The 25,605-nt window shown below is 46.9% G+C and overlaps 1 protein-coding gene across 1 annotated transcript in view; it reads right to left on the bottom strand.

Annotated features, from left to right (window-relative positions):
• The window catches only part of LOC135505742 (SAM and SH3 domain-containing protein 1-like), a 315,449-nt gene that overhangs the window by 35,998 nt on the left and 253,846 nt on the right, over nucleotides 1-25,605 (bottom strand). The window contains 6 exon segments of the mRNA XM_064924831.1: nucleotides 3,036-3,138; nucleotides 6,815-6,964; nucleotides 7,250-7,307; nucleotides 10,587-10,621; nucleotides 20,120-20,169; nucleotides 20,418-20,468. Coding sequence (XP_064780903.1) covers nucleotides 3,036-3,138; nucleotides 6,815-6,964; nucleotides 7,250-7,307; nucleotides 10,587-10,621; nucleotides 20,120-20,169; nucleotides 20,418-20,468 — 447 coding nt within the window.

Below are 25,605 nucleotides of genomic sequence, written 5' to 3'. Positions count from 1 at the left end.
TCACAGGAAGATGTGGCTCTGTGAGTGTGTTTCTGTCTCTGTGTGTGTGTGTGTGTGTGTGTGTGTGTGTGTGTGTGAGAGAGTGAGTAAGTGTGTGAGAGAGAGAGAGAGAGAGAGAGAGAGAGAGAGAGAGAGAGAGAGAGAGACTGGGTCAGTTCTTCTATCCTTGTGGGGACCTGAAATCCCTAAAAGTCCCTATAAGGATAGTAAAACAAGGAACATTCTCCCTTGTGGAGACATTTCCCACATCCCCATGAGCACAAAGGCTGTTTTAAGCTTAGGGGTTAGGGTTACAATTAGGGATAGGGTAAGGTTTAGGGGAGTTATGTTTAAGGTTTGGGTTAAGGTTAGGGTTATGGTAAGAGTTAGGGAAATTGTGATTTTTAAATAATGTTGGAGGATAGAAGTACAAAACATCTGTGTGTCTTGGTTCGTGTGTGTGTGGGGGTGCTTGTGTGAGGCAAAAGGTCCCATCTGGACCCGGTTCTGCTTCAGAGCTATTGATCTCCAGTACATCTGAAAGCCCAACATGTACACACACAGTCCTCCATTTAGCCTGTCAGCCAATGTGTCTATCCCCTGTGATATCTCCCCACCCCCACACACACACACACACGAACACACACACACACACACACACACACACACACACACACACACACACACAGAGCCACCAATCTAGTGGGCCGCGAGGCTAAACCCAAGAGGAAAACAGAGCTTGACTTGGCCCAGCAAGAAAGAAGCATTGGATTTGAACGATCATCAGTGAGTACAACTAGTCTCCATCCAAACCAACCCCTCACATCCGCCTTGAGGATCCACTCCAATAACAAGCAGTATCCTCTGGGTGAGGCCATGTTCTGTGACCTGTCACTAAGGACAAACTAAACCCCATGGCATGGAGGGACACTTCTAAAGGACTGAGAGGTCCAGGGCCTGGCCTTTACTGACCACAGCTGCTCATCCGGACTGGACACATTTACTTCCAGCACTGACTCACAATTAAAGAAGGGGGAAAAGTCACAGTGTGAACTTCTGGAAATGTTCACTATGAAATGAGGGCCGGGGTTGGATGGAAATCAGTTCTCTGTTCAGAGTTCATCTTTAGGACTACAGTAAAGCTTACTATGACATGCATTATGCTGATGATGATGCAAACCTCATGGCCCAAGTCAGCTCACTATTTGCTCTTCAGTGCGGAAGCCAATATACAACACATGTATTATTCTCCACAGTAGAAGGCAGCTCCGTTCCATCCTTGTGAGTGACAATACATCCGCCTAGCCCAAACAGGGACCCCACACATGGCCACCTCTCCTAACCCGGAAAGAGTGCCTCAGCCTGGGTATGAGCATGCCCTGTGGGCCACTGACAACCAGGACACTGATCCTATCCTGATCACACCTTACATGATTACTATGACCCAGAAGGAGGGAGGGAGGCAGGTTCGGGCTCCCGAGTGGCACAGGGGTCTAAGGCACTGCATCTCAGTGCTAGAGGCATCACTACAGACACACTGGTTCAAATCCAGGCTGTATCACAACCGGCCGTGACCGGGAGTCCCATAGGGCGGTGCATAACTGGCCCAGTGTCGTCCGGGTTTGGCCGGTGTGGGCCGTCATTGTAAAAATGTTCTTAACTGACTTGCCTTGTTAAATAAAACCTTTTTTTTTTTTAAATAAAACTTTTTTTAATGTATGGGCGGGCATACCATATAGTCTGCTGCCGGATAAAAGAGCAAGGGGAGGGTAGGGGTGGGAAGCTCAGGGGATTTTACACAGGAGAGATTTAACACAACTTAAACCAGTCATTGTGGAGTAACGTAATCAGTCATCACCCTGCAAACAGTATTCAGCCAATCCCTGTCCAATGTGGGTGACCTCTGATGACGCCTGCCCCGGTCTAAGTAACATTGGCTGGCTTGAGTGTGACAGGTGCCTTGGCACTTTGAGTCGCACACTAATCCACACCGTAAAGGCCACACTAATTGCCTAATCTCAGTCATACAGGCTTCCTGTCTTCACTACACTGTAACGGAAAACTGTCATTCATACAGTCATTTGGGGTATCATCAACAGTAAAATTCTCTGAAATGTTTTACTGCAGCGTGCTGCAAATTATGGTGCATTGTGGGAAAACGTTGTGAGCTGGGAAATAATTGCTGCATTTCAAATGGTGCTGTAATTCCACCCCACAGAATACAGTACCGTGCCGTATCTTTGGAATGCCATAAACCTTTTGACCACTAGTGGGTGCATGGTATTGTCTCTGTCTCATTAACACATTCTGAAGTTTGCCTGTATGTGTTTCACCTGTGAGTGAGAATGCTGTACCAATTTAAGGCTTATGCGGTTATAGTGCACCATCGATTTGTATAAGGGACAAACTGAAGAGGCAGAAAGTCTTAAAACCTTAAACGGTTCAGCATTTTGCCATGTCATTTCGTTCTGCTTTGCCCTGTAGTCACTGTTTGGAAGCCTTTGGAAGTGCAAGTGATATAAAACAGAAAATATTCATTAATATACTGTACTGTGTGAACACTTCGCCACGCAGCCGACCTGCTTGACCAATCCCTTGTAATTACAGGGACACACTGAAATACAACCCCCTCCCCTCAACGGATTTCTTTCATTGATTACAGTAGCATTAACCTTTTTTTTTTTACAGTATAATACAGTCAATTTTACTGTATTGTACTGTATGGCATTATAAGGTACATGCATTGATACCGTATTTATATTACAGTAGGTGTACTGTAATATGAAATACAGAATTTTAGTTGCCATTTAGCTGCCTGTAAGTTACTGCGGGATGCGGTATGTCTGGGGTTATGTCATAATATCCAGGTTAGTTAGAGAAGGGACTGCCAATGATCTTATACACGCATTCTCACACACAAATACTCCTAGGTGACACACACACACACACACACACACACAAAGATGGCTGCTTCTTTGTGGGGCTTTGATCCTGAGGGTCACGGGGGTGAGAGGTGAAAGGTTGGTCAAAAGGTCAGAGTTCAGAGAGGTACTTACGTTGCAGTTAGAGGACTGGTTTAGATTGGGACTGGATCCGTCAGTCCACTCTGCAGTGTCAGTACTGCTGGACTGTCTGCTGTGGCTCTCATACTCCTTCAGCTATAGGAGAAGAAGAGTTTAGCGAGAAGGGAGGGCAGGGGACGATGGCCCACTCTCACTATAGAAACAGCTAGCCCTCCACACACACACAAACGAACACCAATACACTAACGTAGGACGCCACACACACACACGCTCACGCTCACACACACATGCACACAAAGGTCACAAGTCCCTCGACACAAACATACACGGTCACAAGACAAAACAACCGTCCACAGAGCAGGGATGGGCATTTGAAATGATTTCACTATCCGAATAATATCCTAAAAACATTTTTGAAACTCTGGGTAGGCGATATATATTTTTTTCAACTTCAATGGGGACTTGCTCTAACGACTCAGGAGAGGCAGCGCACTGCTTGTTGTTTCAGAACAGATGGGCGGGGGACGAGCGTGAGAGGAGCAGGGGGACGGGCGTGAGAGGAGCAGGGGGACGGGCGTGAGAGGAGCAGGGGGAGGGGCGTGAGAGGACCGGTGGGAGAGGCGTGAGAGGAGCAGGTGGAGGGGCGTGAGAGGAACAGGGGGAGGGGTGTGAGAGGAGCAGGGGGGGGCTTGAGAGGACCAGGGGGAGAGGCGTGAGAGGAGCAGGGGGAGGGGTGTGAGAGGAGCAGTAGGAGGGGGGAGGGCGTGAGAAGAGCGTGAGAGGAGCAGGAGGAGGGGCGTGAGAGGAGCAGGGGAGGGGAGTGAGAGGAGCAGGGGGAGGGGAGTGAGGAGGGGGCGTGAGCAGGGGGAGAGGAATGAGAGGAACAGGGGGAGGGGGGCGTGAGAGGAGCAGGGGGAGGGGGAGCAGGGGGCAGGGGAGGAGAGGAGCAGGGGGAGGGAGGAGAGGAGCAGGGGGAGGGAGTGAGAGGAGCAGGGGGAGAGGAATGGAGGGAGGGGAGAAAGTAGCCAAACCAACAAGACAAACTTGTGGCTCCGACAGGTTATCTACAACAGTATCATCTCATCCGGTAGTGTCTATGTAAAGAAGCTAGCTCAGCTACAGCAGTCAGCTAAGTTAGTTAGCCAGCTAGCTTGCATACTGTAGCAAGGCTAATTAAGGCTGCGCTCCCCATCCTTCTCTACAACAACTTCATTCATATTAAACAGCCTACCTGTTGGTTGATCATTGTAGCCGACTCCGTCTCATTTAGCCAACTTAATTCCCGTAATTGCAATTCCATTTGGAATTGATTCGAAAATTCACAGGGGGACTTGCTACACAAGGAGGAGCCTCGTGACAGGAGCAGGGGGATTGACCGAGAATAACAAGCCACACGTGAAAAGTGTGTAGGTTACCCATATTACCTTTCTACAGTGGGAACTAAAACGGTCTAATGTCATGGTCTGTCCTTATTCAGGGGATAGCAGGGTTACAGATAATTACATTAACGTAGAGGGGTGTTCATTGAAAGGCCTGTAGGGCTTTCTAAAACGATACTCTTGCAATTAATCGTACTTACTCTCTAGCACTGGGGAAAATTCAAAATATTCAAAATAACCGTGCCCATCCCTAACCACGGAGGCTGTTCAGGGATTCCAGAACCGGATTGGTTTGTTTAAGTGTCAACCGCAGGGAGGAGGAGGGTGGAGGTCTGACCAGGGGGAATGATACACCAGCGATACAGGAAGAGGTGGAGGAATATCAACGTCTGGTGAGGGGTAAAGAGAGACCTAGTGAGAGGACAGGACTACAGGGCTACAGAGCTAACATGTCCAGCTACCCCCAACAGAGTGAACAGGGGGGAGGGGCATAAACACTGGAGTGACCCCCAGGCAGGGGATTGGGGGTGGCATGGGCGTGTTTTGTCAAAGAAGAAGGGCCGTGCAGGGTTATAATGAAAGCTCTGTGAATAGTTAATAAGGAGTAAGTCATTTTAGGAGAGGGGTGGATATGGAGCTTGGGGGAGAGGCGTGAGGGAGGGGTGTGAGCAGGGCGAGTTGGTAGGATTGGAGCCGGGGGAGACCACGTTGCAGTGGGGGAGCTGGGGCTGGGGTCAGGCTGGGGGTGGGGTGGAGGAGCAGGGGGAGCCTGTCTGCCCCAGGAGGAGCCTGGGAGAGGAGCAGGGGGGGAGGAACAGGGTGGGGTGTGCCCCAGGGGAGGGGCTACAGGGAAGAGGGTGTAGGTGAGGGGGTTCAGGGGAGCTAAAGCTTCTTCAACAGTGATCATCTTCTCCTTCACCATCATCAGCTGGATGCGCTCTTCGTCACTCATGGTGATCTCACTGGCCAGGGGGAGCCTATGTCCTCTCCTAGAGGGCAGAGAATGAGGGGTCACTAAAACAGGGGGCATGACATAAAGTAGTATGGAAACACATTCAAAACGGGACAACAGAGTCAGGGGGATAATAAGATTGCTAGGGGAATTTCACTGGAAAATTTCTAGGGGGAACATATTATTATACATATTATTATTATTAAAATTATTAAAAATTATTTTAATATTATTAAAATATTATTTACAAAAGTATCATCTCATCCGGTAGTGTCTATGTAAAGTCTGCTAGCTCCCTTCTGTGAGTCAGCTAAAGTTCTGCCAGAAGGACTTGCATCTTCTTACTGTATTTGCCTACGAGGCAGGGAATTAAGAGACCTTCAGTCAGACATCCTTCTCTACAACAAAAGGCATTCATACCTTAAACAGGACCTGTTGGTTGATCATGGAAAATAAGCTCAATGTTTTTGATTTAGCCAACTAAAGACAAACACAATTGCAATTCCATTTGGAATTGATTATAAACCGTGTAAAAGGACTTGCTACACATGTGTGGATGACTCTGACCCCTGAGTGCTGTCTTTGGATTGACCAGAAATAACAAGCCTCCGCGTGAAAAGTGTGTAAGGGCCGAGAGGAGAGCTACCCATATTACCTTTCTCAGTGGAAACTAAAAACAAGTCTAATGTCATGGTCTGTCCTTATTCATAGCAATGTTTACAGATAATTACATTTTATTTTAGATTCAAACCCTTTTTATCTCGCTCTCTCAGGCCTGTATTTTTTCTTTCTAAAACTCACTACTCTGTTCTCTTAATCTCTCACTACTCTGTTCTCTCTAGCACTGGGGTTCTTCAAAATATTCAAAATAACCTCCCATCCTCTCACTAACCTCGGAGGCTGTTCACTACTATTCCAGAACCGGATTGGTTTGTTTAAGTGTCAACCGCTCTCAGTGGAGGAGGGTGGAGGTCTGACCAGCACCCAATGATACACTGTTCAGCTCTCACAGGAAGAGGTCATCTATCACTACGTCTGCCTTAAAGACACCTAGTTCTAATCAGGACTACAGGGCTACAGAGCTCTCTCTCATGTCCAGCTACCCCTCAACAGAGTGAACAGGACCACACTCTAAACACTCTGTTCTCTCTGACCCCTCAGGCAGGGGACTCTGTTCTCTGGGCTCTTTTGTCACTCTGTTCTCTCACACACACTACTCTGTTATAATGAAAGCTCTGTGAATAGTTAATAAGAGTTCTCTCATTTCTTTCTCAGTACTCTGTCCTGGAGCACTATGAGGTTCTCTCTGGTCTCTTGGAGCTCTCAGACCACGTTCAGTGGGGGAGCTGGGGCTCTCACTACTGTGTTCTCCCTCAGGTCCCTCCAGGCTACTCTGTCTGCCCCAGGAGGAGCCTGGAGAGGAGAGTTCTCTCAATGGGTGTAGGGGGTACAGGGAAGAGGGTGGGTGAGGGGGTTCCTCCCGAGCTAAAGCCTCTTCAACAGTGATCATCTTCTCCTTCACCATCATCATCAGCTGGATGCGCTCTTCGTCACTCATGGTGATCTCACTGGCCACGTCTATGTCCTCTCTCTCACTCTCGGTCAGAGAATGAGGGTCACTAAACACTACTCTGCATGACATATCTATAGAAACTATTACATTCAAAAACGGTTTGATTTGTTTGACATTAGTCATTATTTTGTATCTAAGACAATTGTGTAAGATTTTCTATTAAAATTTCACTGGAAAATTTCTAGGTAAATATTATTATAAATATTATTATTATTAAAAACTATTACAAATTATTTTAATATTATTAAAATATTATTTCAAAGTCAAAACGCAGCCACTGCCAGTAGCCTACTCCAGCAGTACTGTAGCATTTCAATCATTTTAGTCAATAAGTTCTTGCTACGTAAAGTTCTGAACATTCGACTTGTTCTTCTTGTCATTCCAATCCCATTTGCCTTAGCCTGAACAGGTCTAGAGAGAGAGAGACCTTCAGTCAGACAACGCTAGAACACACACTCAAAAGGCACACCCACACTTCCTTAAGACGGACCCAGTGTTGACGGGTAATGGAAAATAAGGCAATGTTTTTGAATGATTCTCCGAGTCAAATACAATGGGACATACCATTTCCATCATTATAAACATGGATCACCACAGATAACACTGTGTACTCTACTGCTGTGTGTCCGCCCATGACTTCTCGCATCCCCTGAGTCACCTGTCTGGGGATAGGCTCTCCCAAGTGGTCAGCTGGCTCTCCGCCAGGTGACATTTGTATGTTTGAATTCCATGCTGTCAGAGTTTTCCAGCCCTTTCAAGTCTTAAGATCACATCCCTATCATTCTATCTGGAATAAAAAAACTAGAGCCACAATGAAGCTTGAAGGTCAAGCATGACAATATCTCATGAGTGTTTAACCCCACTGTTATTCTTTAACCTCCCCACGTTCTTTGATTCCCACCTCCTTTTTCCACTCGCTCTCTCGCTCTCACTACTCTGTTCTCTCACAAGGCTCTCTCTCACTACTCTGTTCTCTCTCTCTCTCACTACTCTGTTCTCTCTTCACACTGCTTTGTTCTCTCCCACTACTCTGTTCCCTCCCTCACAACACTCCCACACTACCTACTCTGGTCTCGCTCTCCGTCCCACTACTCTCGTTCTCTCTTTCTCACTCTCTCCTCTCCATCCTATCTGTTCTTCCCTCTGCTCATCCTCTCTCCAACTACTCCTGATTCTCTCTCAACCCTCCTCTCTCACTAATCTGTTCTCTCTGACTCTCTGTTCTCCCTATCCTCCAGGCCTGTTCCTCCCTCCCTCTCCGTGGCTCGATGACTCATTGCGAGCTCACTCTGAACTCTCTCCTCACTCTCTCTCACTACTCTGTTCTCTCTGACTCTCCTCTCACTCCCTCCTGTTCTCCTCCTCTGTCTCTGCTGCTAAAGCCACTTCTCTCACCACTCTAAATTCCAAGCATCTGCCTCTAACCCTAGGAAGCTCTCACTTCTGTGCTCCTCTTTCTCCTACTCCCTCTCTCACCTCCTCCTCTCTCACTACTCTGCAGATGACTTCATCAACCATCTCTCACTAGAAGTCTCTGTTCTTTCTCTCTCTCTCTCTCACTCTCTTCTCCCTCACTCTCTCTCTGCACTACTCTGTTCTCTCTATATCTCACATCTCTGCTCTCTCTCTCTCACTACTCTGTTCTCTCTCTCACTCTCACTACCCTGTTCTCTCTCACTCTTTCTCTCTCTCTCAGATGAAATCTCTGTTCTTGTGACGGCCGGCCTCCCAACAACCTGCCCGCTCCCTATCCCCTCCTCTCTTCTCCAGACCATTTCCGGAGACCTTCTCCCTTACCTCACTCACGCTCATCAACTCATCCCTGACCACTCTCTCACTCCTCTTCCGTCTTCAAGAGAGCGAGAGTTTCACCCTTCTGAAAAAACCTACACTCGATCCCTCCGATGTCAACAACTACAGACCAGTATCCCTTCTTTATCTTTTCTCTCAAAACTCTGTCCTCAGCTCTCCTGCTATCTCTCTCAGAATGACCTTCTTGATCCAAATCAGTCAGGTTTCAAGACTCTCATTCAATCTGTTCTTCTCTGTATCACGGAGGCGCTCCGCACTGCTAAACAACTCTCCTCTGCTCTCATCCTTCTAGACTCCTTCGACACTACCATCTCCTCCTCTCTCTCCGAGTTGGGCATCTCGCTCCACGCTGCTCTCTCACTACTCTGTTCTCTCACTCACTCTCTCTCTCACTACTCTGTTCTCTCTGGCGCTCTCTCCTCTCCCGGGCTCTGTTCTAGGCTCCTGCTATACACCAAGTCACTTGGCTCTGTCATAACCTCACATGGTCTCTCCTATCATTGCTATGCAGATATCACACAATTAATCTTCTCCTTTCTTTCTGATGACCAGGTGGCTCTCGCATCTCTGCATGTCTGGCAGACATATCAGTGTGGATGACGGATCACCACCTCACTGAACTCGGCAAGACGGAGCTGCTCTTCTCCCAAGGACTGCCCGTTCTATGATCTCGCCATCACGGTTGACAACTCCATTGTGTCCTCCTCCCAGAGCGCTAAGAACCTTGGCGTGATCCTGGACAACACCCTGTCGTTCTCAACCAACATCATGGCTGGCCCGTTCCTGTAGGTTCATGCTCTACAACATCCGCAGAGTACTCCCTGCCTCACACAGGAAGCGGCGCAGGTCCTAATCCAGGCACTTGTCATCTCCCGTCTGGATTACTGCAACTCTGTTCTCTCTTGCTACTCCTGTGCCATTAAACCCTACAACTCATCCAGAACGCTCACACTCTGGTTTCAACCTCCAACTCTGTTCTCTCTCTCTCTCTCTCTCTTACTACTCTGTTCTCTCTCACTCTCTCTCACTACTCTGTTCTCTCTGACTCTCTCCATGCTACTCTGCTCTCCACTCTCTAGTTGAAGCTCTCCGCTACAAGACCATGGTGCTTGCCTACGGAGCTGTGAGGGGAACTGCACCGCAGTCACCTCCAGGCTCTGATCAGGCCCTACACCCAAGCAAGGGCACTGTGTTCATCCACCTCTGGCCTGCTCGCCTCCCTACCACTGAGGAAGTACAGTTCCCGCTCAGCCCAGTCAAAACTGTTCGCTCTCTGGCCCCCCAATGGTGGAACAAACTCTCTCACGCGCCAGGACAGCGGAGTCAATCACCACCTTCCGGAGACACCTGAAACCCCACTCTTCAAGGAATACCTAGGATAGGATAAGTAATCCTTCTCACCCCCCTTAATGATTTAGATGCACTATTGTAAAGTGGCTGTTCCACTGGATGTCAGAAGGTGAATCCACCAATTTGTAAGTCGCCTGGATAAGAGCGTCTGCTAAATGACTTAAATGTAATGTCAATACTCTGTTCTCTCTCTCTCTCACTACTCTGTTCTCTCTCTATCTCTCTCACTACTCTGTTCTCTTTCTCTCTCACACCAATTGGTTCCCTCCCCTCTCTCTCTCTCTCTCTCTCGCTCTCACAAGGCTGAGAGTTAGCCCCTGAGAAAATGCCAACACACACATGAAAGCAGTTTCAATTCGCACACATAATGGCAAATAACTGCTGTAGCTTGCAGGGTTAGAGACGATCATTAATGATTGAAATATCACAACAGAACATAACGGGGTATGGTTAATGTATGAATACAATTTTAGTTGAAAACAGAAGTATTTTTTGGTAAACGTTGAACTGCTACTAACCTCCGTCTTCAGAGCTGGACTTCTGCAGAGACATCCTGGAAAGAACAGAGGAGACAGAGAGAAGAGAAGAGAGAGAGTTAACGTCTGGCAGATAGACCCTCCTCTCCTCTTAGCATCACACACCATCACTTCTCTAGCACTGGGGAATTCCAGTCAATCCCGGCCTTCCCCCGTCCCTCTAAGAAAGAACATATGCCACTGTGTTGACGTGATGCTGCTGAGGTTTTTACTCTGGCTGCTGCTCAGTGTCTTCACCACTAGAGGACAGTGGTGGGGCTCTATAGAACAACACACACCGGCTGGCACCTGAGGGCCGAGATATCCACAGAGGAGAGGCGTTGAATAGGTGGGAATTAGTGGGGAGCAAGGCGATGAGAGGGACAGAGGAGTGGGGTTAAAAGGAGAGGAGTGGATGAGAGGAGGAGGAGGAAATGGATGACAGGAAGATGAGAATGAAGAAGGGAAGAGAGAAGGAGAAGAGCAGACAGAGAGAGAAAACCACTGGGCAGACTAGGCCTGTTTGTGTTTCCACTTCCCTCCTCTGGATAGTCACGAGAGAGAGAGAGAGAGAGAGAGAGAGAGAGAGAGAGAGAGAGAGAGAGAGAGAGAGAGAGAGAGAGAGAGAGAGAGAGACAGAGAGACAGAGAGACAGAGAGAGATTGAGAGAGAGAGAGAGACAGAGAGACAGAGAGAGATTGAGAGAAAGAGAGGGAGAGAGAGAGAGAGAGAGAGAGAGAGAGAGAGACAGAGAGACAGAGAGAGAGAGAGAGAGAGAGAGAGAGAGAGAGAGAGAGAGGGAGAGGGGTGGGAAGAGAGTGAAGAAGACAGCGTGGAGAGTTACTGGAATGAGGAGGAGTAAGAACGAGAGAGTCACTGCACACGAGACATAACAATAAGACATAAGAAGAACACGATAAAGTAACTAAGCACACTGTATGCAGGGTCAGTTCCAGTACCACATTTACAATGTGCAGGGATCGATAGAGGTAGATATGTATAGGGGTAAGGTGCCTCAGAATGATACCTTTTGAATAAATCTTGATAATAAACAAAATCCGAATTAATTGTGAACCAAAAACCAACGTGACCAGATACATTTGTTTCACTGGTACCCGAGCGATCAAGAAAGAATTGGTGTCACACTGGCGAGTCAAAGAGTCGCAAACGCAGTCTGTGAGAGTAGGTTATCTGTCAGTTCTCCCTGCTCTGTCTGAGTTGGTTAGAGACATGAATCATGCAAGGGGGAGTCAAAGACAAGAGCTTGTCCAGTAGTAGAGGTTACGCCTGTCTTCATCGGGCCCACACATACCCCTCCTGGCGCTTCTCACTGTAACCAGTGTCTGTAATCTGGTTCAGGTTATTAACTCAACTACCAGGGTGCTTACAAACACTACAGGAACAAGATGTATCGATTCACATTTTCACTAACGCTGTAGAAGTTTGTTCTGAAGCTGTACCCATTGGATGCAGTGATCACAATATAGTGGCGATATCCACTAAAGCCAACAAAAAAGTTCCAACAGCTGGGACTAAAATAGTGGAGGATGTTAAAAATATTTCTTGGTCTGATGTGACTAATGAGGAGCATCCAGACGCTGCACTTGATGAATTCATGTTATCTTCTTCCAATTATCGATAAACAGGCACCTGTTAAACACATCAAGCGCACGCACGCACGCACGAACACACACACACACACACACACACACACACACACACACACACACACACACACACACACACACACTCGCTGATGCGTGCAGAGAGGTAGAGACAGGTGGTTGTCAGTTCAGTGAGCGAGGCACGTGTGGGTTTGGGGCAAGAAACAAACCAAGTCTGACAGGTCTCCCCCTCTTCTGTGTATGTGTGTAGTAGAAGTGGCAGCCTTCTGGACTCTACGGGAAGGCTTAGGGACGTTTAAAGGTTGGCTGCCATGGCAACATAATGAGAAGCTAATTGAATGGAGGCCTGTATGCTTGCCCCCACCCCGCCCCCTCCTCTATCTCTATCCCCCAGTCTTTCTATTCTCTCTCTCTCTCGCTCAGCGCTAGGCCCCAGTGTGCTAGCGAGGGCCCTAGCTAATGCTAATGGGACTTACTCACTAGGTCTTTCTGCTGGTGTCTTGCCCTCCGCTCCCACGCTCTATCAATTATTACACACGCAAGCATACGCACACACACTGTAACTGTTTGCACTTTCACTTCTGCTTTGTCTTACAATTGTATAAGGTAGGACAGAGAGGCAGACCTGCTTTAAAACCCTTTAGTTTGGTTCCAAACGTTCCACACACTGTGGCAGTAGCTCCCATGTCGTGTGTTTAAAATGACCACTCAGTTTGCAGTTAGTGCCTTTCAGTTTTAGTCGTGGACTAATGAAGATCTGGGAGTGTTGGATAAAAAAACAGTCTCTAACTCTCTCTCTCTCTCTCTGCGCATCAAGATCTCATGGTCTGACTTTCACTATTCTATATTTGTCCATCATTTTTTGGGCCTTTAACTCAGAACAGTTAAAGTAAGGGTAGAGGATAGGGTTTCAAATAAAAACCGAGTCCCTAACCCTGGGATTGATCGCGCGATCCTCGGAAGCTCGCGGCTTATGCACATCCGCCATCCCCGTCTACTTGATTGGAGTGGCGCTCACCGTAGCCCCTAGTGGCCGTTTTTTTCCATTCAAATACAATTGTACCTACACACTGAAGAAGACTGCAAAAAAACGAAAGGAATGTGTACGCTATCCCCGATGCAGTGAAATTAATAAGAACATGAAGTGAGCTTTATGCGGACATCTTCCTGTGTGGACCCATCACTCCGTTTGTTTGTCTGAATTTGGGGGTTTTACGCACAAGCCCGGCTTCTGGGAGAGCGAGATGGGCCCCTTTTAATGAACAAATGTTGAATATCGCCTTGAATCTGGTGTAACCTTCCTGCACTGTGCTGGGTGTGTATCCCATGCAATGTTCTCTCCACCAAAAAATGTGGCACTGAGCACATTTCAGGTCGGCTGAGCGAAAAATTCTGTGCAACTTCCAGCATGCGTTTACTGTGAACACTTAGGCTGTGCTCACTTTAAGTTCCACTTTTAACAGTGACCATTTAGGATACTGTGGCTATTTGATCATAATGTAGGCCTGCCAGAGTGGCCTACCATCAAAAACAATGGAGAACATGCATCCCATAACATTTTAACATGGAAATAGCTGTTCTATCATTCAGCCTGCAGTAGCAGCCAATGTGTGGTGTTTCATTTAGGCCTACATTCCATGAGACTTTTTGAAATAAACATGCAGGGCTTGACATTAACCTGTTCATCCACTTGTTAGTCAGACAGGGAAGTGACTGAAAATATTGTGTTGTTTGATGCAAGAAACCACTTTACAAAATAAAATGCATTGTTATTCCCATACCATTATTACAGAGAATCAGACAAATGAGGCTACCCTCTGCCTATTGGCTGATTAGCTTATTCAAGTCTCTCAAACTCCAATACTGACCCATTAGGACAAAATAAAATCTCTTTAACTAACCTGCTTTTCAAAGATGTCGAGAAATGTATAAGTTCTGTGATCTTGTAGGAATCAATCACTCCCCCATTGCTGAATACAACTTATTGATATGAACAAATGTGCACACGTGGCTACATGCAGCTCTCACTTTGATCTCACAACAAGTGCATTGGCTCACGTCTGCTCATGCTGTAAACACAGTCCAGTTCAAAGTGAATGGCAAAGATCCATATTTGGCAATGGTCTATTTGCATATTGGCCTACTGCAGTTCTGATTGTTTATGTCTCACCGGTCTGTGTAGAATCCTACTCCGATGCGTTCTACATATTTTGTTTTGCATACTAAGTCTTGCATAATTCTTTTTGTTTCGGTATGTTGCATTGAAAGTGCCTAATATTGTGTTGATTCGATCACAAATACCACAGTAAAGGGAAACATTAATAGTGTTAACTGAAGGGGAAACTCTTGAGTGAAGTTCAATCTCATGCTTCTCTGCGCAGGCTGCTATTTCTTCTGCACAGCAGTCCCGGGGAGATGCATGCCTGTGCCCGTGCGCAGCTTAGAGGGAACATTGGTCCTATGCCTCACCACTGCAGTGAGGAAATAGCCTGGGGAAATTAGACTGAGATTACTAGGACTGAAAGCTGGTATTTTAGTTGATATTTTCAGAGTTCTATGTGGAGATTAAATGAGGACAAATTGTACAGTGCTATGCCAGTAATAAGCTTCTCTATGTCCACAAACACACAAACAACCCTCTGAGAGGAGTACGGCAGCCAGGGAGAAATATGCATGCACGCAAGCACAAACACAGCATGGTGTACACTTTAACAACAGGAGTCCCTACAATGAGCCAACAGTGCAGTAAATCACTGGCCCGAGAATGTCAAGGAGAGACTGGATGGTGCGACCCAGCAGCTCTCTAAGAGAAAAGATGACCTAATAATTATAAAACTCACTGTGTCATGTGACATGATTTGGCTTGTGTATTATATATTGAACTGTCAACAGCTGCCCTCATCCTGTGGAAAAAAGACATAGCTAGAACACAGAGCCCCTGGCATCCGGCTGTGTGTGTGTGTGTGTGTGTGTGTGTGTGTGTGTGTGTGTGTGTGTGTGTGTGTGTGTGTGTGTGTGTGTGTGTGTGTGTGTGTGTGTGTGTGTGTGTGTGTGTGTGTGTGTGTGTGTGTGTGTGTGCGTGCGTGTGTGCGTGCGGGTGCGTGTGACCCCTCTAGAGGTAAAGGTCAGAGGTCACAGGGATATCCTCTATGAGGATGTCCTCTATGAGAGCGCTGCAGGACAGTCATATGACAGGACACACAGCATGCACGCACACTAGTTGTCAAAGTGCCGTGTTATTGGACAAACAGTATGTTCAAGTTCCATGCGGGGCACAACATTGCGCCTCGTGTGAAAGATTATGCTGATAACACATGTTCAAACATTGCACAGTTGCCCAAACAAGACATTCACATTGTATGGGATAGTCTTGCATGCAAATCGCTGATCTTAAAGAAATAATCTCTTGATCTTAAAGAGAAGGGAGGACACCTTTAAACCCTCCAACAAAGGTATATTGACAGCACTCACATAAAGAGCAAACTACACTGAACCAAAATATACATTTCAAAGGTCAATGATTTTACAGTGGTACAGTTCATATAAGGAAATCAGTCAATTGAAATAAATGCATTATGTATGTCACATGACTGGGAATACAGATACAGTATGCATCTGTGGTCACAGATATCTTTAAAAAAAAGTAGGGGTGTGGATCAGAAAACCAGTCCGTGTCTGGTGTGACCACCATTTGCCTCATGCAGCTCGATACATCTCCTTCGCATAGAGATGATCAGGTTGTTGATTGTAGCCTATTGAATGTTGTTCCACTCGTCTTCAATGGCTGTGCAAAGTTGCTGGATATTGTGGCGGGAACTGGAACACGCTGTCGTACATGTCGATCCAGAGCATTCCAAACATGCTCAATAGGTGACATGTCTGGTGAGTATGCAGGCCATGAGAAAACTGGAAAATTTTCAGCTTCCAGGAATTGTGAACAGATCCTTGCGTCATGAGGTGATGGCGGGGGATGAACGGCACGACAATGGGCCTCAGGATCTCGTCGCGGTATCTCTGTGCATTCAAATTGCTATTGATAAAACACAATTGTGTTCATTGTCTATAGCTTATGCCTGCCCATTCCATAAACCCACTGCCTCCATGGGGCACTGTTCAACGTTGACATAAGCAAACCACTTGCCCACATGACGCCGTACACACTGTCTGCCATCTGCCCGGCACAGCTGAAACTGGGATTCATCCATGAAGAGGACACTTCTCCAGCATGCCCGTGGCCATCGAAGGTGAGCATTTTCCCACTGAAGTCGGTTACGACGACGAACTTCAGTCAGGTGAAGTGCCTGGCGAGGACAACGAGCACGTGGGTGAGCTTCCCTGAGACGGTTTCTGACAGTTTGCGCAGAAATTATTCAGTTGACACCCACAGTTTCATCAGCTGTCCAGGTGGCTGGTCTCAGACGATCCCGCAGGTGAAGGAGACGGATGGGGAGATCCTGGGCTGGCGTTGGTACACGTTTTCTGCGGTTGTGAGGCCGGTTGGATGTACTGCCAAATTTTCTAAAACAATAGTGGAGGCGGCTTATGGTTGAGAAATTAACATTCAATTCTCTGGCAACAGCTCTAGTGCACATTCCCACTGTCAGGAATGTCCACCATTACAACTTGAGACATCTGTGGCATTATGTTGTGTGACAAAACTGCACATTTTAGAGTGGTCTTTTATTGTCCCCAACACAAGGTGCACTTGTGTAATGATCCTCCTGTTTAATCAGCTTCTAAAATATGCCACACCTGTCAGGTGGATGGATTATCTTGGCAAAGGAGAGATGCTCACTAACAGTGATGCTTTTTGTGCGTATGGAACATTCATGGGATCTTCTATTTCAGCTCATGAAACATGATACCAACACTTTCCATGTTGAGTTAATATTTTTGTTCAGTGTACTTCCACTCTGGCCCTTTGAAACCATACCAAAGTAATTGACCGCTCTGCTGGCCAACCAAGCATTATCCCTGGATGTCCATCAAAAACTTGTAACCTTTGCTGCCCTTTCCTAACAATAAGCCTGTCTCTCTCCACAGCCAACATTGTGTGGCGATCAATCAATCCAAAGGGGAAGTTCTCTATTTGGTCCCTCAAAACGTTGGCGTTCGTTTGTGTCCTGAGCACCCTATGTCATCACCTCACTCTGAGACTCATGCCGTGCATTGTGGGAGTTGTGCCGACTTCCTGCCGATGTAGGGTTGAAACAGGCAGGATGGCAGGCAGGGTGATATGCCCAGAGGAAGTCTGGGTAATCTCCTGTGGGCCATTGTCCCGAGGGAGACGGTGATGATGGGACCAGAGCAGGACAGGAATGCTTTAAAGCGAGGGAGAAAGCAGCCTGGTCTCATAGACGAAACGTAACATAGTAAACAAAAATCTGGGATACTCAATTTACTATATGTTACGTTTGATATAGTTTCATAAAACAGATAGTAACTTAACCCTTTAACCTGATTCTTAACATTAACCCTAACCTTAACCCCTAGCCTAGCTAATGTTAGCCGCAAGAAATAGTAATTCGTAAAATAGCATATGTATTGCAAATCGTAAGATATTGTAAGAATGCAAATTCGTAACATACAGTATCATACAAATTGTAATTCGTAACATATCACACGAAATAGATGATGGACATCCACAAATGAATACATACCATACCAAACGTAACATATCATACTAATTTGAGTCTCCCGGTTTCTATGTTACGTCTAGTCCAGGTTGGGGAAAGCAATGGAGGGAGCGAGGAGAAAGTCCTGTCTATCTGTCTAGCTGTCAGCAATAGCACAAGTCAATGGGTAGGATAGAGGGGAGACAGGGTGATACTTTTTCTTCTGAGAGGAAATGGCAAGCAAGGGGTCACTGATACTTGAAATGGGTAGGGGTGGGGGGGGGGACATGCCAGGAAGGAAACCAAGATTCCCTTTCAATGATGAAGCTTTAGGGGGTATGGCGAGGGAAAGGGGAAGGGGTTAGGTAGAAAGCTCTTGGGTAAAATGAGCTCCAAAGAGGGGCTTTAGGGTAGAGAGAATATGGTGGGGGTGAGAACCTAAGAGGAGAGAGGGAGAATATACATCAAGGGGCCTCCCTGCCTCCCTCTGGAGAGAATGTCATTCATCTGGTTCCTATCAGTCCCAGTCCCAGATTACATTCCTACATTACAACACACAGGGAGATGGGAGCAGACATACTACGTCTGGTATGTGGTTCCCCGGTTGCGCGTGGGCGTCACGTGAACAGACCAACTCCATCAAATTTCACCATAGGACTGTAATGGGGAGTGGGGACTCTCAACTGAACTTCCCTCACAGTCCCTATAGCCTTTCCTCTGTCCCGCCTTCACGACTGAATCACCCCCCCCCCCCCCCCCAACGCAAACAATGCTGTTACGTCACTGGTCCCTGGGACAGAGAGACGTCTTTTAAGGACTGTCACAGGAAATAAAACTGTCATAGTGATGAACAACACAGGACTTGGTTGAGTGTTTGATGACTGGCTCATGAAGACCTGGGAGGTGGCAGGTCCCAGTGAGTAACACACACACATACACTCCAGGAATTCAGGGGGAGGGGGACAGGAACCTATGAACAGTGCCCCACCCATACCCCATCCCGTCCTACTCGCTAGCCTGTTGTAATCGGCCCATCTCCCCTTATCTCTCCCTCTGTCTCCCTACCCTCCAGCTGACACAATGGGAGGAAGGAAGCCTGGAGGGCCATAGAATGGGGCTTGAGGACTGAGGAAAAGCGAGGCAGAGCTGGGCTGGCCTTCCTTCAGCCAAAGGAGGCCGTGACAGAGAGGAGGGAGTTAGACTTGAGTCACTCTGCGTGACTCAAACCATGGAGAAAGTGTGTGTTTTTTTTTTGGTTATGTGTCAGTCACAAGAGACACAGGGCAGTGACTTGGCCATAGGCTGACTGTAAGGTCTCCTCCACTGTCCCTAACTCCTTTGCATAACTCCTGTCTAAGAGCCCAGTCAGTCCCCATGGGCAAGGTCTCTGGCCCTCAGCGGGTGTACAGTCAGATGTTGGCACGAGCTGCTATCTGGAGACGCTTATCCCCTCACACCATAGCTCTGGACATGCTGCAAGGATAAACACGATTCATGACCCACATACAGTGGGGCAAAAAAGTATTTTGTCAGCCACCAATTGTGCAAGTTCTCCCACTTACAAAGATGAGAGAGGCCTGTAATTGTCATCATAGGTACACTTCAACTATGACTGACAAAATGAGAAAAAAATATAGAAAATCACATTGTAGGATTTTTAATGAATTTATTTGCAAATTATGGTGGAAAATAAGTATTTGGTCAATAACAAAAGTGTATCTCAATACTTTGAGATACACTTTGTTGGCAATGACAGAGGTCAAATGTTTTCTGTAAGTCTTCACAAGGTTTTCACACACTGTTGCTGGTATTTTGGCCCATTCCTCCATGCAGATCTCCTCTAGAGCAGTGATGTTTTGGGGCTGTTGCTAGGCAACACGGACTTTCAACTCCCTCCAAAGATTTTCTATGGGGTTGAGATCTGGAGACTGGCTAGGCCACTCCAGTACATTGAAATGCTTCTTCCGAAGCCACTCCTTCGTTGCCCGGGCGGTGTGTTTGAGATCATTGTCATGCTGAAAGACCCAGCCACGTTTCATCACAATGTGATTTTCTGGATTTTTTTCCCTCATTTTGTATGTCATAGTTGAAGTGTACCTATGATGAAAATTACAGGCCTCTCTCATCTTTTTAAGTGGGAGAACTTGCACAATTGGTGGCTGACTAAATACATTTTTGCCCCAGTGTACGTGTGTGTGTGCATGCGTGTGTTGACAGTCTAACGCAGATTCACTGCATTGCACATTACCCGTCCCACATGTAAAGGGAAGTGGGGTTGACCTGTATGTAGCCTTACTTTCTCTCTGTCTCTGGAGTGGACACCTCACTGCTGAAGCCAAGGGACTCCTGTGGACAGAGGAGGTACTGCACTTAGCATGGTATTCAGCCATATAACATAGATGTACCACTCAAGACAACCATAATCCAAGGTCTTAGTCAATATGGATCAAATAACATTGATGTAACAAAGCATGTAACGCCGACGTAAGCTAGCTAACTCACATCCTAGGCTATAAATATATATCATGTGATGCCGATGTCACGATACGGGTATAAATGTGGTGTGACCCAAGGCAAGAGGATTCTGGGCTTACTTGTATCTCTGAGCGAAGCTGCGGGGAGGTGGAGCTTGTGTCAACGTTCTCCTGTAAGAGAGAGCAAGCGAAGAGATAAGTTAGTGCAAGGTTATCATTATTGGCCAGTAAAGGGACAGGGCGGCGTAACAAATAAAACCATATGAACGTTCTGTGGCTCAGGTAGAGAAAAGAAAATGCCGTATCACATCCAGGAGGGTGCAACAACAGTCACAGGCGTCGACTGTGAGATCGCAGACTCCGCCCCGACAGGGGAGAGAGAGTGAAAGGAGGAGAGAACACGAGCAGTGTTTACATGTATATCGCCACACGTGCATACATACACCGGCCCATCCATGCACGCGCTATTATTGGCACGTGAAAACAAAGCTGGATAAACCTGCCAGACTTGAGTCGAGGTCCAGAACATGACTAGAGTGTTGGAGTGAGGTGCTATAGGAATCCCACCTATCCAAATACACAACAGGCGACTGGAATTACTGACCGGACGACAGATAGCAGAATGGCCACATACTGTATAACAACACCCTAACTCCACCCTCGTACGATACGTGATGACGTACGTCACTCAGGGAACACCTCAAGGTCATGAACCGTCTTGAAGTGCTTTGAAGATGTATTCAGAGGCGTATGTATGGCCATCCCGGACTAAAGCATTCAGCCTATAGCGTCGGGAGAAAGGGTGAGACTCAAACTAATTATAGTTATTGAGACGCACGGGAGAGAGAGGAGTGTGAGCATGAAGATGGATCAATGGCCCACCCAAAGTTCAGTGAAAACAGTGGGGGAAAAACCCAGACAGATCTGTGTCACCTCTCTGGACCCATAAATGTTGTGAGCTGCTCTGCTGCGTTTGTGTGTATGTGAGCGTGTGGGTTTGTGGGTGTGTGTGTTGGCTACAGCATCTGTTGTTGTTAAGGCCTATCCAGAGCGAGAAAGCGAGGGAGAGAGAGAGAGAGGGAGAGCGAGAGATCACTGTGCAAGACTGGGTTTCTGTACAGCATTTTGTGACTTCTTACATCAGCTGATGTAAAAAGGGATTTATAAATAAATGTGATATACACAAACAGTACAGCCCAGACATCAGAAGCTGAGGGCTTCTTAGTTTTTCTTTTTCTTAAATAGAACACTATTACCACGACTCCTTATAATTTCTAATCAAACAAAGATGAAACACTTGGAAGTAGGGAATTTCCCAGCAGTGGTTTCTAAGAAGCTTGGAGTAGAGCTGAATGCTGTCTGCTTGGTAACCTGTAGCAGGTCATTTTTCTGCTTATTACAGACTCAGTGTTCTGTAGCTTTGGTGACTTTTTCAGATGAATACCTTTTATATTACAGTTCTTGGAATAACAACAGTGTCACATTCTGACCTTTTTTTCCTTTGTTTTGTCATTATTTAGTATGGTCAGGGCGTGAGTTGGGGTGGGCAGTCTATGTTTGTTTTTCTATGATTTGGGTATTTCTATGTTTCGGCCTAGTATGGTTCTCAATCAGAGGCAGGTGTCATTAGTTGTCTCTGATTGAGAATCATACTTAGGTAGCCTGGGTTTAACTGTGTGTTGGTGGGTGATTGTTCCTGTCTCTGTGTTTGTTTTCACCAGATAGGCTGTTTAGATTTTCACGTTACGTTTCTTGTTTTGTAGTGTTCCTGTTTATCTTTTCATTAAACATGAATCCAAATAACCACGCTGCGCTTTGGTCCGCCTCTCCTTCAACTCAAGAAAACCGTTACAAACAGTGACCCTTCAGTCCCCTCTGCAGAGGAATGCCACATTACAGTTGGGCTGCATGGCAAACAATGCATGGCACGGCATCCCAAGCCGCTTCCTCCGAGCATGTGCAAACCAGCTGGCTGGAGTGTTTACGGACATATTCAATCTCTACATATTCCACTATCTTGTCCCCACTCGCTTTAAGAGGTCCACCCTTGTTCCGGTACCCAAGAAGGCAAAGATGACTATCGCCCCGTAGCACTCACTTCTGCCGTCATAAAGTGCTTTGAGAGGCCAACTAAGGACCATATCACCTCCACCTTACCTGACGACCTAGAACCACTACAATTTGCATACTGCCTGAACAGATCTACAGTTGACGCAATCGCCATTGCACTGCACACAGCCCTATATGATCTAAGAATGCTGTTCATCGACTACAGCTCAGCCTTCAACACCATAGAACCCAAGCGCCAAGCTCATCACTAAACTCAGGTCCCTGGGTCTGGACTCTTCACTGTTCAACTGGGTCCTGGACTTTCTGACAGACTGACCTCAAGTAGTGACGGTAGGCAACAACACCTCCGCCAAGCTGATCCTCAACACTGGGGCCTCACAGGGGTGCGTGCTCAGCCCATCCTGTACTCCCTGTTCACCCACGACTGCGTGGCCAAGCACCACTCCAGCTCCATCATCAAGTTTGCTGACGACGGCCTCCCGAGCGGTGCAGTGGTCTAAAGTACTGCATCGCACTACAGTTCCTCAGCATTCACATCATTGCCGATCTGAAATGATCCCTTCACACAGACATTGTGGTGAAGAAGGGGGAACAGTGCCTCTTCAAGCTCGGGAGGCTGAAGAAATTCAGCTTGGCCCCTAAGACCCTCACGAGCTTCTACAGATTCACCATCGAGAACATCCTGTTGGGCTGAATCACCGCCAAGTACGGTATTGCGCCGTCCGCACCCGCAGGTACAACGGTGGTACAGTGGAAGTATTTGGAGAGGACATGGGGCGGCATAACAAATTTCTTCCGCCGCCTTAGGAAGAAGAGACGTTGTTGCGCCCTCTTGACAAGACTGGTGGTGTTGTTGGTCCGTGACAAGACCTCTGTGATGTGGATGTCGAGGAACATAAAACTGACTATCTCTACTACAGTCCCATTGATGTGGATCGGGGCATGTTCCCTCATTTTTCAAAGAATTAATCAAAGAACAGAGTCCTATGATATTTCTGAAATCTGATAACTCAATCCCTTTCCTCCTCTCCATAGGACTAATAGGGCTTGACAGTGAAACCATGGAGATTTGCCTTCAGTGTTGTGCTGAGCCGTGATAACTCTTACTGGGGTTTGGATGCGGATTTGGTTTTGGTTTTTGTGTTCGTTTTTCTTGTCATGACTAAGGACAGATTATCTACAATGAGCACTGAGTATTCTGTTGGGGCATGTGTGGGAAATCCACAATGCTACTCAGGAAGTGGTATGTGAAACGCACGGTGGCAGCCAATCAGAGAGGTTAAGCTTAGGGTGGATTCATCATTTCCACCAATGAGAGATAGCTAGATAGTAAGACTCACACTTTCTTCAGGGAGGAGGATACAGGAAATAAAGGGGGATTCTACATAAGCTTCCTGGTCAGTCGTAAACACCACACCCAGATGAGCAGGCCTTGGACAGGGGATGAGTGAAACTGTTCCTAGATCGGTCCCTGGACTACATCATTTCCCAGAAGTCATCTGGGAGGAGGAAATTACATTGGGAGGATTGGCTGTTTCTCAATGTCCTTTTCCTCTGCTGAAAACATATGGAGAGATTACAATTGGAGGAAGTGTGACAGAGAGAACTGTCTGTCTTTCTGTCCCTGTCAGTACTTTTCCTTATTTCCTAAATACATTTACATTGAGTGTACAAAACATTCGACTTGACCGGATGAATCCAGGTGGAAGCTATGATCCCTTATTGATGCCACCTGTTAAATCCACTTCAATCAGTGTAGATGAAAGGGGGGGAGACAGTTTAAATAAGGCTTTTTAAAGCCTTGAGACAATTGAGACATGGATTGTGTATGTGTGCCATTCAGAGGGTGAATGAGCAAGACAAACGATTGGTGCCAGGCGCACCAGTTTGATTGTGTGAAGAACTGCAACACTGCTGGGTTTTTCACGCTCAACAGTTTCCCATGTATATCAAGAATGGTCCACCGCCCAAAGGACATCCAGCCAACTTGACACAACTGTGGAAAGCATTACAGTCAATATGGGCCAACAGAGTCCATGCCCAGATTAATTGAGGCTGTTCTCCGGGCAGAACGGTTGCATCTCGATATTAGGAAGGTATTCATAATGTTTTGTACACTCTGTGTAAAGTGAGTGTGCTTTTTAGAGTAAGTTATTCAGAGGTGATATAAGCCAGCTATAAACCTTCCTAGCCTGAGGGCAGTGTAAGTACAGCTGAAGTGCTACGAAAGTAAATGGCTTAGCCTTCGGGCCCTACACTTACTGTATATCACTATGGTTACACCAGGGGCCAGCCAGCCTGGCTTTCTTCTAGTACAGTTTCTGTCTGTCCCCTAGCCTCTCTGGTATTGCGCTTCAGGGAAGTTGTGGTAGGTGTCCGGAAGTTTCTCCCTCTGTAAATCAAGGAGTTGGTAAGAGCTGGTCAACAGAGTGAACAGAATGTTCATCCAAGAGAATAAGGGGATTCACATAAACCAGGGAGCAGGGAGCACCAAGCCAAGGACATAAAACTCTAGTTACTCTGACTTAGGGGGACCTGTAGTCCTTTTGTTCCTGTGGTACTACACAGTCCTATGCATACAGTGCCTGTGCTGTTTGAGATGAGTCGCTTTGAATAGAGAGGAATATATCTGCGAGGCAAGCAGAACCTTGGCCGTCTGTCGTCACAGACTCAGACACACACTCGGCAGGGTTTGGTGTTTTCTTGCTATCTGATTGTCTTTGATGCCCACTCCCCTGTTACGGGTGTCAGGTGATATGCCCGTCTCAGCCACATTGGTGTATGGGCACTGTGCCCGCTGACTACACAGACGTATAGCTCTGCATCATCTCAGCGCCAGCCTGACACGCACACACACACACGCATTAGCACAAACACACAAATAAACACACGCAAACATGTGCCCGCCGACCTCCGCTTCCAGCTCTCCTCCAAAAAAAAACAGATAGAAGAGCCCCACAGAGACAGGAGCACAAAGCCACCCTCAGTTCATACTCCTCCTTCTCCAAGATGCAGGCACAGACAGGGAGAGAGAGAGAGAGAGAGAGAGGGAGAGAGAGGAGGGAGGGGGATTCAATCAAAAACAAACAAACAAACCCACATCCCCTCTCACTTTCAACAATATTAATTCCGGCCGCTCCAGAAATGCAAAACAATCTCCTAGAAAAGGCACATAAGCCAACAACTGTTTTCCTGCCTTGTGCATGTCAAATATGAGAAGTAGTGGAGCGGTGACATA

This window comes from Oncorhynchus masou, chromosome 19, assembly GCF_036934945.1.
Source record: "Oncorhynchus masou masou isolate Uvic2021 chromosome 19, UVic_Omas_1.1, whole genome shotgun sequence".
Taxonomy (NCBI): Eukaryota; Metazoa; Chordata; class Actinopteri; order Salmoniformes; family Salmonidae; genus Oncorhynchus; species Oncorhynchus masou.
This window is presented reverse-complemented; position numbering and strand designations above follow the sequence as displayed.